General features: G+C 43.0%; 1 protein-coding gene across 1 annotated transcript in view; it reads right to left on the minus strand.

Moving 5' to 3' along the window:
- Positions 1-14,929, minus strand: part of DCX (doublecortin) — a 105,425-nt gene that overhangs the window by 13,390 nt on the left and 77,106 nt on the right. The window contains exon 4 of the mRNA XM_042974583.1: positions 14,539-14,676. Within this exon, the coding sequence (XP_042830517.1) occupies positions 14,539-14,676 (138 nt within the window). The remainder of the gene's footprint in view (positions 1-14,538; positions 14,677-14,929) is intronic.

Here is a 14,929-nt window from a genome sequence, read left to right on the forward strand (position 1 = left end):
AGAGCAAGTAAGCTGAAGAATGGGCGTGTAGGCATCCGCTGTCTGGCTTGACCTGTATCCTAGTGAATGCATCTCTCACCCACTAACTGAGAGGCCTCTGTCCCTGTTAGGGCTTCCTGGAAGTCATTCATTCATTTAGCCAGTAGTTACGAGGTGCTTTCTCTAAACCAGGCCAAGTTTTAGACATGGGGGTTTCAGAGATGAGAAGTCACGTCCCGTGGTGAAGCAGGCAAGAATACGGTGGGCTAAGTCCTATGGCAGAGCCATGCAGGGATAATTCTTAGAGGTGAGGAGAGGCTTTGAAATCAGGGGACTGGGAGGCACACAGGAGGAGGCAACACCTGAGAAAAATCTTGAAGGATGACTCTGGAATAACTGGAGACAAATCTATAGAGACCGAAAGTAGTAGAGCAATGGTTGCCAGAGGCTGACCAAGGTCAAGTGGGTAGCTGGGGGGAAATGAAGAGTGTCCACTAACAGGTGCAGAGTTTATTTTAGAGGGGTAAAGATACTCTGGCAATAAATAGTGGAGACCGTTGCACAATTTTGTGGCTGACCTAAAATGCCTTGAGCTGTACATTCTAAATGAGCAAGTTAGTATGTGAATTGTATCTCAAAGCCCTTACAAAAAGATGAATTGGAGCTAGAGGGCAGAATGAGTATTCTAGACTTTAGGATTGTACCAGGAGGGGCAAGGACATGGAGGTGTACAAGAATACCGTACCTTTGAAGAGGGCAAATAGCTCAAAATGGCTCAAGCACAGGGTGCCAGCGGTGAGCTCCAAGAGATGAGACCAGAGATGGCATAAAGGCCAGACCGTGGGGGCCTTTTGTTTGGGGTTGATTTGTGAAAGAAATCTGAGAGTGATACTATCAAATTTGCATTTTAAAACTATTACTCTAGCTATTGTAGGAAAGCTGGGCTGGGGGGTGGGGGGGGGTTGGGGTGGGCTGGGGTAAGGGTAGAAGCAAAGGAATTGGTTAGAAGACAATGCAATAGTCCAGGTGAGAGATGACCATGACTTAAGGGCGGGGGGGGGGGAGGGAGAGAAGGGACAACGTGGAAGACAGAGACCTAGAAGACAGTCAAGCCACCTTGTAAGCAACCCCAAGAAGAATGTGACTTGTGCTGGCCAGCACAGACTGTGAGAGCTAGGCTTGGCCAAGGTACTAAGCTTTCTAGTGAATAAGGGAGGCACTGTGGAAAAGGCCAGAGTGTGCGGAGCCACAGTGGGGCCAAGTAATCCATTAGAGGAAAAGGAAGGAGTTACAGCACACTTTCAGTGCCTGAAGGACCTAGCAGGTCCTTCCTAGCAGGCATTTTAAATCGCACCCCATAGTATTCGAGATAGAGAACAATCTGGGAGATCAGTCTGAGCTGATGTAATGCGCGTCTTCCCAAGATCCCTGCCCTCAGCCACGGAGGCTAACAGATGTAGGCATCCCCAGGTAAGTTCTGGCATTTTGTTCCACATGATTGATGCCTCCCTTGGCAACAATAGATGGTAGTTCCCGGCATGTGTCAGTCATGGGACACAGCGGTGGTTACTACACTCCCAATGTGCAAACTGTCTCTGTCCACCTACACTCTTCTCTAGCTGAGGATGAGCCTACCAGTCTTGCCAAAATGTAGAACATTGTGAACCACAAGCATGTCTGCTTGTGAGGCAGTTTCTACCCATTCATTGGCCACAGACCTGCACATACAGGTTCTTGTGCAACTTCTAGTACTTTTCTCAATATCCTCTGAAACTCTCTCACTTAAGAAGTTTAGGGGTAGTGCATAAATACATATTTTATCAATACCTCTCTTTCTATTCCCTGTGTGTGTCTGTGTTTATTCTCTGCCACTCCCCAGCTAGTCAATCTTAACCTTTATTGTGTCATCCACATTCGACAGGCGTTTTGAAAATCAGTTTCTTAATACTTTAACTGCCACTCACTGCATTGTTGAAAAAATGCACTTTCCCAGACTTCCTGATGGAAAAAAAAAAAAGAAACCAAAGACGAACACAGAGAAATGAAAGAACATAGACACGCACAAGCAAATGTCAATTCCTCACAAGCTGAAGGAGCTCCTGCATTTACAGACTAGATAAAAATACATTCATATGTGCATTTCTTCTATGGGTTCTGGGGGGGGGGAATCTGGGAGGGTGCCATTTGATATGGATTCTGGTCAGGTAAAAGAAGGAGCAGGGAAAAACGCAAACAGGGCCTGATGAACTGTGCACTGGCTTACTTTGGCGAATCCACACAGAAAGCCATGACAGTTCATTGTGACAGTGAGTGGCTGGAAATAACTTGGTTGACATCCCTCACTGCCCCTTATTTTTCTTTACTAAATGCCTTTAGCTCTTGTCTCTGAGCTTCTAATTCTCAGCTGCAATTTGGGGATGCACTGGGGGAGACTGTGCCCCCTTTTAGTCGTCTCTCTTTCACATGTCCCTCCTCGGAACCACAGCGTTGTCTCACTGTTGTCACCTTTTATTTCCCCATAGTCCGAATTCTTTCATTCCTTTCTTATCATTGTATATATCCGTTTTTTTCCCTCTACAACAAGGTACATCACAACTTTGTAGTCTCCTAGGCCATCTTATCAACAAACACCAAGATAATAATTAGTGCGTTTTAAGTATCCGATAGGCCAGTCACTCTGCGTGCACTCCCAACCCCCCCCCAAAAAAAACCCCACTTTTAGTTGTATTCTCATTTCCAACAGGGAAAGAGAATCTTGCTCCAGTTAGGGATAGCAAAGTCAGGATTTGAACACAGGTCTCTCTGATCCCAAAGCCTATGTGTGTTTCGGTTTGCTTTCAGTGTTTGCTACGTCACTCTTCCTTTTATAAATGAATTGCTTCTGGAACTCCTCCCCATGACAACTTTCTGACTCAGGAAGGAAGGGGGGGGGGAGAAAAGTTGCTGTAGAGAAAAGAGAGATGAGTAGGACAAGGTAGAAGCAGACACCGGAGCTTAGAAAAAGTCTTCTGGACTTTTATTCCACTTATCTAGTTTAGATTAGAAGGTATTTAGCAAGCACTTCCTTTTATTCGCCAAAGAGACTGGCATGTAACTACCTTCAGGCCACAGAGCTCTCTGGGAAGACGGTATCTGTGTCTATTACTCCCCTCAGCTGGTGTCCCTCAGCTACGCAGCACAATGGCCAATGGCGGAGCTTGGCTCGGCATTCAGTCTTATCTCATTAGCTTCTCTGAATCATCGATGCCTGCCCTGGCCCCAGTGCTCATCTTCAAATCCTTGGCTGGGTCAGAATGGAGCAGGACAAATCCAAACAACAGATGGCTGTTCAGGTAACTAGATTGACTTACCTATTTATAGGAATTTAAACGTATGGGGGGTAAAGGGGTTCCCAGGAGTGGGGAATAAGGTGGGTTAAGTCAGTTTCGAAAGAACAAGGAGAGGGTCCAATTTCTGGCATGGGCAGCCAAGGACAGAGTATGGTCACCAGCCAAGCAGAGGTGATGCTGAGCTCCTAGACTATGGATTTCCTTGTCTGGAGGCTGGACTAGTCCTTGGAAACTGGGATGCAGCTGCGTGGAAGGTGGGTGTAAGTAGCCCCAGGTGTGGCAATTATAGAACTGTTTGGGCGGCGAGTTAGACATGTCATTATACTTTATGGGTTCAAGTTTGGATGGCCAGAAAGGCACAGAAAGAAAAGAGCCAGCTTGGCATCTGCTTTTTACCCAAACTTTGACAGGAGACCAAACTGATAATGCTCATTCACTTAGCTCTGACTTTTCCTCCCATTCGAATCACAATGCTTGAGCTCAACTCAAAAGCAAGCCTATTGGTTTTGGTTGAATGTCTATTTTGAAATATTGCTCACTAAAAAAAACCCAAACAAACCCATCTTAAAAAAGCCATGACAATAATTTGAGATCCACCTTAATAGTTGCAGTTGTAGGGGGGCCTGGGTGGTGTCGGTTAAGCATCCAATTCTTGATTTAGGCTCAGGTCATGATCTCACAGTTTGTGTGTTCGAGCCCCACGTCAGGCTCTGCGCAGAGCCTGCTTGGGATTCTGTCTCCCTATCTCTCTGCCCCTCCCCTGCTCTCTCTCTCTCTCTCTCTCTCAAAAATAAATAAATAAACATTAAAAAAACTTTAAAAATGAAAAACTTGCAGTTGTATTTCTACAAATGTTTTCAAAGCATTTTACCATATATGAATTCACATGATTCTCCTGATAACCTCAAGCAATGATGGCCAGGAATTAATGGTCTCCTTTTAATCATAAGAATATAGAGGTTCAGAGAGAGTAGGACTTGCTTCAAGAGTATAAATTACTTCTCCTCAATGGATATGGCCTCAGGGATTTACTTATAGATTCACTTCAAAATTGCCTTAAGGTGAGCACATCATATGCCTAATTCCCTAATGCCTTGCAGAGGGAGATCTCAATACACAATTCAGCCACTCCCTCATTTTTTCTTGTATTGAGATGCTCTAAGCGTTCTTGCATTCCAGTTCAAATACACCCCCTGTTTGCTCCCTACATATACAGGGAGTTTTTCTGGTAGGCCATCCAAGTAGAACCAAGGTGGTTTCAGCTTACTTCAGAACAAGGCCAAGACATAGAGCCTGTGGTTTTCACACATTCATTCCGAAGAGCCCTTGGGATGGGTGTCTGGATGGTTTGGCTAATTGTTTCTCATCAGTGGAAAAGCTTGTGTCCCTCTCCTCAGACCCATCCATTAGGGAAGCAGGAGCAGTTCTTCACTGATTTGATCACAGCGCTGGTTCCCACGCCAAATTCAATCCTAGGTTGTGAGATACCGGAACTTCAGGAGTTGGAACTTGAATTTTAAATCTATTTCCTACAGAGTCTTGGGCAGCATGCAGTTTGGAATGTTCTAAATAAAAAGAGAAATAAGAATTTTCCCGGTTGCAAAACAAACATGTGCACCCATGCCTGCAATATTTTGACACGGATCAGTTCCCCTCAAGAAGAAGACATCTTTAAGAAGACGGATGGAAGTGCCAGGATTGTTTTCTCAGACTTGATAATGCTGACAACATTTCCTTGCTGTTGAAGGTGGTTCTGCGGAGAACATATTTCTAGCGGAGCAAGCTTATTGTCAGAGTTCGCTACTGGTTTAATGGGGTAGAAACTAGAAAAAAAAAAAAAAACAACAACTACAGGGCTCTTAAGAGAGCACACACTCAAAGAGCACACACTTTGGAACCAGTCAAGGTTCCAAATCCTGGCTTAGCCTGGATGTGTGACCTGGCATGTAACCTAACCTCTGTAGGTCTTAGTTACCCCATCTGCAACATTGAACGATAATAATGCACATCTCAATTGTTGTTTTGAGGGTTACATGACAGACTATACATAAAACGCTTAGCTAAGTGCTTAGCATGTAGAAAGGGCTTCATAATTACCTCTTCTTCTCTTAATATTACTATTGCCACTACTAGAAATGGAAGGACATGAGTAACTATGCAATATATAGGCACCGAGTTAGGAAATCCCACTTCTACGAGGGATGACTTATCAATCTCAACGGGCTGAGGACTTTCTTTGGCTAGCAGGTCAGGCGTTAGAGGATTGAAGCTTTCCCGAGTAAAGCCTATTGCTTTTTCGTTTCTTGCTGTACTTCCAAAAACATAGCCCTTGGCTCTCTGCCCCTCTCTCTTTTACCTTCTCAGCCATTACCATGGGGGTGGTCAATGAATGCAACGTGGAACCACTGAAGGTTCTGCGGTAGGGGGTGACACAATGGAAATGTATTTTAGGATGAGAAATATGGTGGCACCACCCCAGATGCAAAAGGGGACAGAGATTTGAAAGAGGGATGCTACTTAGGAGTCTGTTGAGTAATTCTGGCATCACATGACGACGAAAAGGAAGGGACTTCTGTGTGAGTAATGTGAAGATGTTTCAAAGGTTCAACAACAGCAGCGTATGGCCGACTTGAAGGATTCAAGAGTAGAAGAATCAAAGATAAAACCAAGGCATTGGACCCAGGGAACAGAATAGAAGATATTCTATTGCCAGACAGGGAGTTGGGGGTGGGAATGTTTTTGGTCGTTAGGCACATCATATTTGGTACATTTAAGTAGGATCGCCTGGTAGGCATTCATGGGATTAACATCCAGAAGGAAAGTTGGGGCCGGAGATGTAGATTTAACAGCTGCTTCCCTGGACCCTCATATGCTATATTCATCACCATCCGTACTCGTTTGTTCATGCTTCCCCCCTCTGTCAGAAATAATCCATTTCTGGGGCACTTGGGTGGCTTTTTCAGTGGAGCATCTGACTCTTGATTTCAGCTGAAGTTCATGATCCCAGGGTCATGGGATTAAGCCCCGTGTCTCTAGAGAGTCTGTCTCTCTCCCCCTGCCCCTCTCCCCCACTTGTGCTCTCTATATCTTTCTCTCTTTACAATAAAAAAAGAGAAATAATCCATGTCCTTATCAATTGAAATATAACCCTCCTTCAAGCCCCAGTTTTTCCCAGACTTCCCTTAGCACTTACTGCCTGTATCTCCCATTCACTTGGCATTGAAACAAACCATTACTGTTAACTCATAGTTAACACCACGGAGCCATGGTTAAATTGTGGACTGCGAAGCCAGACTTCCTGGATTCAAACCTCAGTTCTAACACCTAGGAGCTGTGTGGTCTTGGGCAGGTCACTTAGCTTTCATATGCTCTAGCTTTCATCGGGGGCAACAGTGCCTGCCTCATGAGGTTATTATAAAGATTAAATTGGTTAATATGTGCAGAGTGGTTAGCACAGTTGCTTGGTACATAAGAACTATATAAGTATTTGCAAATAAATGTTTTGTTAAACACGTATGTATACTGGGTCCCCCAATAAATCATAAGCTTCTTAATGATTGGGAGTTCATCTTCTTCCTTTTCCGCACAGTACCCAGCTCTATTAGGTACTCCATCCAAACTCTGGAGAGTCAATTGCATTTAAACGCAAGTCCCAGACTGCAGCAGGTGTGTGTAAGACTCCTATTACAGGGAGGCGGGTCAACACCACCACATCCCAAGCCCTGCCGAGTGCTCAGTGGTCCCCAATTTATGGCCCGTGCCAACAATTTCTCAGGTGGTTCTCCAACGCCAATGCAAATGTTACCTTAGATATGGGGCAGTTCCTCCAGTGAAACTCAACACAAGCTGTGGTTTAAGAAAGAATCAGAACGGGGGAGGGCCAAGGGGTGTTTTTCTTTTCCCAGAGCACCCCTTCCCCTTGGAGTGACAGCAGGGGAGCTAATGGAATGTCTAGGACCGGGCCCTGGAAACAGAGGTGCCTAATTCCTCATAGCTGTGCTCTAGGTAGCACAAAGAGAACGACACACATGTCACTCCATTCCCCTGCCTCCAGGTGAGGGAAGGTGGAAGGAAGCAGACAAGCAAGGAGCATACAACAGAGACCTTTCTATTTACCACTCTGGAGCTCCCACACCTTGCCTCAAAGACAGTGCAGGGATTGTCTGCCTGGAAGTCAGGACAGCTGGGCTCTGGCTCTTGGGTAGTAAATAGTTGCATGACATTGAGAAGACCACAAGATACTGAGCCTCTTTATATCTTAGTTTCCCCCATCTAAAAGGAAAAAAACAAATTGGATGATTTTCCTTTCCCAACCTAATTTGCGGTGCTATTGTGAGTGACAACTGAGGTGATGAATTTGGAAGTGTTTTGCAAAGTGCAGAGCTTTAATTTATGTAGAAGATCGTTATCTTGAACCTCTCTAAGAGAGGAAAGTTATTGTGCTGTCTAGTACAGTAACCACTAGTCACATTTGCCTTTGAGCATTTGAAGTGTGGGGAGCCACAATTAAGATGGGCTGTAAGACACAGCCCGACTTCGAAGAATGGAAAAGATCTCATTGGAATTTGTTTGCATTGATTACATGTTGAAATGATAATATTTTGGATGCATTGAGTAGATTAAAATATATTATCAAAACAGATTTCTTCTGTTTCTTTGACCTTTTTAACTGTGGCTGTCAGAAAATTTAAAATTATGTACAAGGCTCCCATTATATTTCTATTAGCCAGAGCTGGTCTAGACGATCCCATTCGGGAAGGGCAGAATAGCTAGGTCCCTCCTCAGGCAACTCAAAGCAGCCTCTTCAGTTAGGAAGAGAAATACTTCTGGATACAATTCTCCCATGAACCCACACACCCACTGCACCGCTGTTTTGTGTCCCTTGACCTCCCCTTACAAAGTCTGTATATTTTGGTGCAGAATCCATTCTTTTTAAGGGGGTTGGGAACAGGGAAGAGTTGATTTTCAGGAATAGGTAGGTACACATAGGTTGGGAGGAAGGAGGGTGGGGAACATTGGGTTGCTACAACAATGACTTACTACTGAAGAACACCAAACTAATTATCACATTACAATTCTCTCAGCCTACCAGGGTGGGTAATTAGCTTCCTTGGAGGCTCCTTAAGGAAAAAAAAAAGAAGAAAGAAAAAGAAAAGACTCCTTCCCAGCAACTAGCTACTTTGTCCTTTTAATTCAATTCAATTCAATTGGGGGTAGTTGCAGAAAAGGAAAAATTAACACATTAATGGCTGAAATGGAAACAGCCAGCGACACACTAGAAAGGTCTTCCTGCAGTTCTGAGGCCAGGCTTCCCTTTGCCCATCAAAATGGCAAGTCCTGGGTTAATCAAAATGGGGGCACTACACAAGCTTTCTTCAAACATCCCAGAGGAGACCTCTGGGCTCAGATTCTTCTCTGCTTTACCACAGTTCCTTGTCCTACTTTAAAGACAGACATGGCTAATGGGACTTGGATTCTACGAGTCCATCAGCTCTGCCCAGTAAGAATGAGAGCTCCTTATAGCATTATTATGTAGACGACCGAATCCTTCCTTAACTTGCGTTTAGGGTTTAACAACAGACATTCCATTTGGGGCACACTCAACATTGGCAGGAGTGGGGACTGAACTCAAAGGGAATAAAGTATACAGATTTTGATTTACTCATGGGAAGAACAGAAAAGAGACAAGGACTGAGGAATCAAATTATGACACAAATTACAGACCAAATCGCATCAATTTCCTAAACCTCAAGCCAACTGAACCATGAATTGGACCAAATATATATATATATATATATATATATACACTATATATATATGTATATATATTACACATATATATACTATGTATGTATGTAATATATGTTACATATGCAATTACATATAATGTGTATATGTATTATATGTATGTGTATAATATGTATATTACATATGTATTGCATATGTAATATATATTATACATATATGTATATATATTATACATGTATATACATATATACTATATATGTGAAAGAATAAGAGAAATAGGTCAAATAGATGTCCATATATATATATATATATACACTATACTACTATAGATAGTATATTAGTATATATATATTATGTACTAATATACTATGATAGTATATTAGTATATATACTATATATACTAATATACTATATACTATACTATTATATATAGTATATATATACTACATATATATATAGTATATATATGAATGTCTATTTGACTTATTTCTTTTATTCTTTCACTATTACCCTCCTCTGAAAGATTTGTTTTATTTTATAACTTTAAATAAATATTTGCTTTCTCCCAACTCCATTGCTCTGTTCTTCTTAAAAAAGTATTTGAAAATCTAGCAAACATGTTCAAACCAGAATCAAACCTATATATTTTCTAATGAACTAGAACATCAAAACATTCCTTTAACTGAACCCGAACTGAGCCAATGTTTCATTTGGTTTGAGTCCCTGCTGCAGAGGAACATTTTTGGCTGTCGTTTGCCTTCAAAGGAAGGTAGTTAAAATTCCCTGGAAATGGCCTATCTTCTACAACCTTGAGTTTCTCAGGTTGAATGAAAAAAAATGTGAATCCCTCCCACAAGTCCCAGATCCAAGACAGACGAACACAGGATGGAAACATGGTGGTACTGCCATGTCCTAGAAAAGAACAAAGAATTTCAGCCCCACTCAACACCACTGTTCTTTGGTGAAATGGGTATTAACCTACCTATGTCCCTTGCTAAGAACTTGGAAAAACCTTGACATGTGCTGATGCAAAACTATGCATGGTCTATAGCTCATCCTTTTGGTTACACGATCCTTATTCTGTGGAAGCTACTCTACAACTCTATAAATTGGAAACAACCAATAATATTGGAAAATGATCTTTATCTCCAGATGTGTAAATTCTATCTTAACCAAAATGGAAACCAGGTCTTAGACAAGGTAAGAAACTTGTGCCACGTCACAAAACTGGGAAGTGGTGTCACTGGGCCTTCCTACAGAGATGCTTCCCTCTCCTTTTCCATATCCTATCCCCCTCCACTTGCCAGCCTGGCATGGTCCTGAGTGACGTGGAGGTGGGAAGGGGAAAATGGGTATGTCAAATCCAAACCATACCTAAAGTACTGTTTTGCCTGAGATCAGCTTTGTCCCTGTGAAATGTTCACAGAGTGGATGCCCTGGACATGGCTCTAAACTGCCATGGAATAGACAAGGTCATGTTACATGGATCCTTTTATGCTTTGGGGCTGAAATCATGTGAAAGATCTAGACACGTCATCTGTGTTGAGCTCAGACGTTCTGGAAATTGCCATTAAGGCTGGCCAGGCCAGCATTTGGCTTCATTGATGTTCATGAATTACCTGAAATAAAGATTTAAATTCTCTCTCCTGAGAACACCACTTTAGGTGTTTTGTTTTTTTGTTTTTGTTTTTGCTAATAGGGAGCAAGGGCTGTGTGTAATTCTGATATCTGCCAAGCAAAGTCCACTTTCCCTGCCTCGAATTGGTTTCTCTTTTTTATCCTGTGTGTGTGAATATATCTTCATTCCTTCTCTCTAGCAAAGGTGCTGTGAAGGAGCAAAGGCAGATCTTGTCTGCCTTTGCCTAGGTTGGGATCTATTATATTCCTTTTAATCAGACAAATATTCATTAAATCCTAATGTAGTCCTTCTCCGTTTCTAATATCTTAGAGTCAGTGAGATGCATAGTTTCTAGAAGGGAAATTCTGTAGGTAGCATGTTGGCGATCATGTTTAAGCCATGTTTACTCACAGATGGTTCGGTTCACATGGGGTGGATGACCCAACTGGATACAGCCCACAGAGAATCCATTTATCTCAAGCTACTGCCGCCTCAGCATTTTTAAGTAAGAGGTTAGTGGTGGCTTAAAAATAGGTTCACCAATTCTTGGCCGTCTAAAACCAGGTCCACCCCCTACTCAAGAGGTGAAGATTGACCCTTCTTTCCTTGAAGGTGGGCTGGAGTTAGTGACTGCTGCTAATGAGTTGACTAAAACAGAAGTGACGGTCTGTGGCTTCGGACACTAGATCACAAAAGGCACTGCATCTTCTTCCTTGTTCACTTTCTTGAATCGCTGTCTGGGAGAAGATCCTGCCAACGGCCATCTTGGAAGTGGAGCCTACAGTCCCAGGTGAACCTTCAGATGACTTCACCAACACCACACCAACACTTTGACCTCAACTGTATGGGGGATCCTGAGCCAGACAAAACCACACAGGCTAAGCTACTCCAAAATTCCTAACCCACAGAAACTATAAAATAATAAATATTTGTTGTTTTGAGTGGCTACGTTTTGGGGTAATTTGTTTTGCAGTATGAAATGAGTAGTACACATTAGAAATCCAAGAGGGGTGTCTGGGTGGCTCAGTCGGTTAAGCATCCAACTTTGGCTCACGTCATGATCTTGTGGTTCGTGAGTTCGAGCCCCACATCAGGCTCTGTGTTGACAGCTCGGAGCCTGGAGCCTGCTTCAAATTCTGTGTCTCCCTCTCTCTCTGCCCCTCCCCGGCTCGTGCTCTCTCTCTCTCTCTCTCAAAAATGAATAAACATTTAAAAAAAAAAAGAAATCCAAGAAAAGGGGGTGCCAGGTGGCTCACTGGTCAAGCATTTGACTCTTGATTTCAGCTCAGGCCATGATCTAAGGTTGTAGGATTGAGCCCCACATCAGGCTCCCAGCTCTTTCTCTCCCTATGCCCCCCCCGCACTCATACACACGCACACATGCATATTCTCTATAAAAATAAAAAAAAAAGAAATCCCAGAAACGATCAGTGATATTTCTGAAAAATGATTGGTAGGCAGTTATTGCCAGACTTTATGAATCTTGATCAAGCATTTAAAGTCCATTTTTTTTGCAAGACCCTGCCTAGAATTTGTACAATTTCATTCTTTTTTTGAAAATTTAAAATTTTTAAGTTAAAAAAAAATTTAAATCCAAGTTATTTAACATATAGTGTAATAATGATTTCAGGAATAAAATTTAGTGATTCATCACTTACATATAACACCTAGTGCTCATCACAACAAGTGCCCTCCTTAATGCTCCTTGCCCATTTAGCCCATCCCCCACCCAACACCCCTCCAGCAACCCTCAGTTTGTTCTGTGTATTTAAGACTCTCTTCTAGTTTGTCTCCCTCTCTGTTTTTATATTATTTTTGCTTCCCTTCCCTTATGTCCATCTGTTTTATATCTTAAATTCCATATGAGTAAAGTCATATGATTTGTCTTTCTCTGACTGACTTATCCATTCACTTAGCATAATACACTCTAGTTCCATCGACGTTGTTGCAAACAGCAAGATTTCATTCCTTTTGATTGCCAAGTATTATTCCTACAATTTCATTCTTTTCAAAAAATTTTTTAATGTTTTATTTTTGAGAGAGAGAGAGAGAACAAGTGAGCGTGAGTCAGCAAGGGAGGGAGACACAGAATCCGAAGCAGGCTCCAGGCTCTGAGCTGTCAGCACGGAGCCCGACGCGGGGCTCGAACTCACCAGCTGTGAGATTGTGACCTGAGCCCAAGTTGGACGCTCAACCAACTGAGCCACCTGGGCACCTCTCTATAATTTCATTCTTAATCTGAATGTTAAAACATCAGTCTTTGTAGTGTGAGCAATGTGAATTTGTTTAGATAGGGGCATGTGCTGTTTTGTACGCTTCACCAAAACATTAGCAAACACTTGCATTTTTTACTCCTTTAGCAAATATTACCTAGATATTAACTACATCTCTAGCACCGTGCTGGGTGAAATAGGTACTTTTACATATCTGTTCATTCACAAACATTAGTTGAGCATCTACTAGGACCCAGCGCTGAGGATACAAGATGAACACGACATCTGACCCCTGAGGGGCCCAATATTTAGTTGGAGAAGTAGACAGGTAAATACAGACTTTACAGCACAGTATGGTGAATATTACCCCCAGATACATGAATGACATGCTATGATAGTGCAGGGAATGAAACTATTTCTATTTGAGGTGTTGAAGGATGAATAGAAGTTTCCAAGCAAAGAAGAGTGGTAGGGTAGAGGGATGGCATTCCAGGGGCAGGGAAGTAGGGTGTGCAGGGTCATGAAAGCATGAAAAGCTTGTGCTGCTTCTTCCAGTTCAGTTCTTTCTGCCTGAGAATAAAAATATGGCCGGTGATGTGCATGCTCCTGGCAGCGTGAGGCCAGAAGGACAGGCTGTTTTTCTAGGCCACAAGCATTTTCACGCCAAGAGGCTGCTTGAGTTGCCCCAATTGGAAGCAAAGATAGTGTTTGTGCTCTCTGCCCCAAAGTTCCCAGGCTGGAAGAATTCTCGTGGTGAACACTGAGCCTTGGGAGAACAAATAGAAGTCTTCTGGGCCATACAATTGCCTTTACCACAAAGAACTCAAATTGTCTGTGCATGACTCCACTCAGCTTCTCAACTTGAACTTCTGGGGCCCTTTGCCTTTTCAGATCAGTGTCACTCAGGCGGCGGGGGCAGGATCTTGCACCAGAACTTCAAAGGACACACTGCTGCCTTTATCAATAAAATTATGCTATGAAAAAAAGAGTCAGCTGAAGCAAATGTTTGCTTAGTGGCATAATTTGCATTTGGCACAAGCTTCTAAGCTTGTCACAGACTGATAAATAGTTCATGGCTTGGCAGTGATTCATACACCACATTTTTTAGATCACTCACTATCCACTAATTAAAATCCTGTGTGACAAATCTCTGTGTTTCCTTTCAGACCCTGGCCTACATATTTTTTCTCTTGTTGTGAGAATGATGCGAATTATCTTGTTTCTCTTTATGTGTTGACTTCTAAAAAGCTCAAAGTCAAATTGGAAGCTCAAGTGCCTCAACTATGTTGACACTTCGGGGTGGCAAGTGTTTGACATTTTTGTTTTCGATTTTGCTTTTCTGTTTCAGATTGGCATGTGACTGGATTATTTCATTGACTGTGCTTTTGCTGGGTGATGTTGAAGATGGTGACTATGAGGACAAACACGACAATAAGCATTACAGGTTTCTGGTCTGCGTCCATCTGAGTAGAACCGGGGTTTAGCTGTGTCTCCATGAGTCCAAACAAGCCTGACGGTTTAGTCTCTGAGCGGATAGAATTGGTATCATGGAGACTCAGCGGTATTCACGGGGAACGCGTTGCCCTGCATGCAGAGGGTATTGGCCTCTGTAAATGAAGTCAGCATGCACAGTTAGGAGAAGAGCACTCACCGTCTTGGTCGTTACCTGAGTCAGCTGGAGACTTGCTCCGGCGCATGGGGCCAGGGCTCTTAGCTGAACTCTTCTGAGGGGTTGGAGAGGCCTTTGGGCCAGCTGTGGCCGATGGGTTTCCCTTCATGACTCGGCATTCTGGTAAAAAAAAAAAAAAAAAAAAAGACACAGCTCAGTAAAGCCAGAGGAGGAACGGGGCTCAGCATATTACCAACTTCTGGAAACTGGAGTAACCACCACAGGCCAAAGTACCCAATGGCTCAGGACTACGGGGTGGTCCTCACCGTCTGTGGGAATGATGGCTCTGGGGAGGGGGGCATGGGAGAAACTTTCAAAAGTCATCTGGGCTAAGCCAGGTGTTTAAATCCCTGGATTATGGAAACAAGGGAAG

This window comes from Panthera tigris, chromosome X, assembly GCF_018350195.1.
Source record: "Panthera tigris isolate Pti1 chromosome X, P.tigris_Pti1_mat1.1, whole genome shotgun sequence".
NCBI lineage: Eukaryota > Metazoa > Chordata > Mammalia > Carnivora > Felidae > Panthera > Panthera tigris.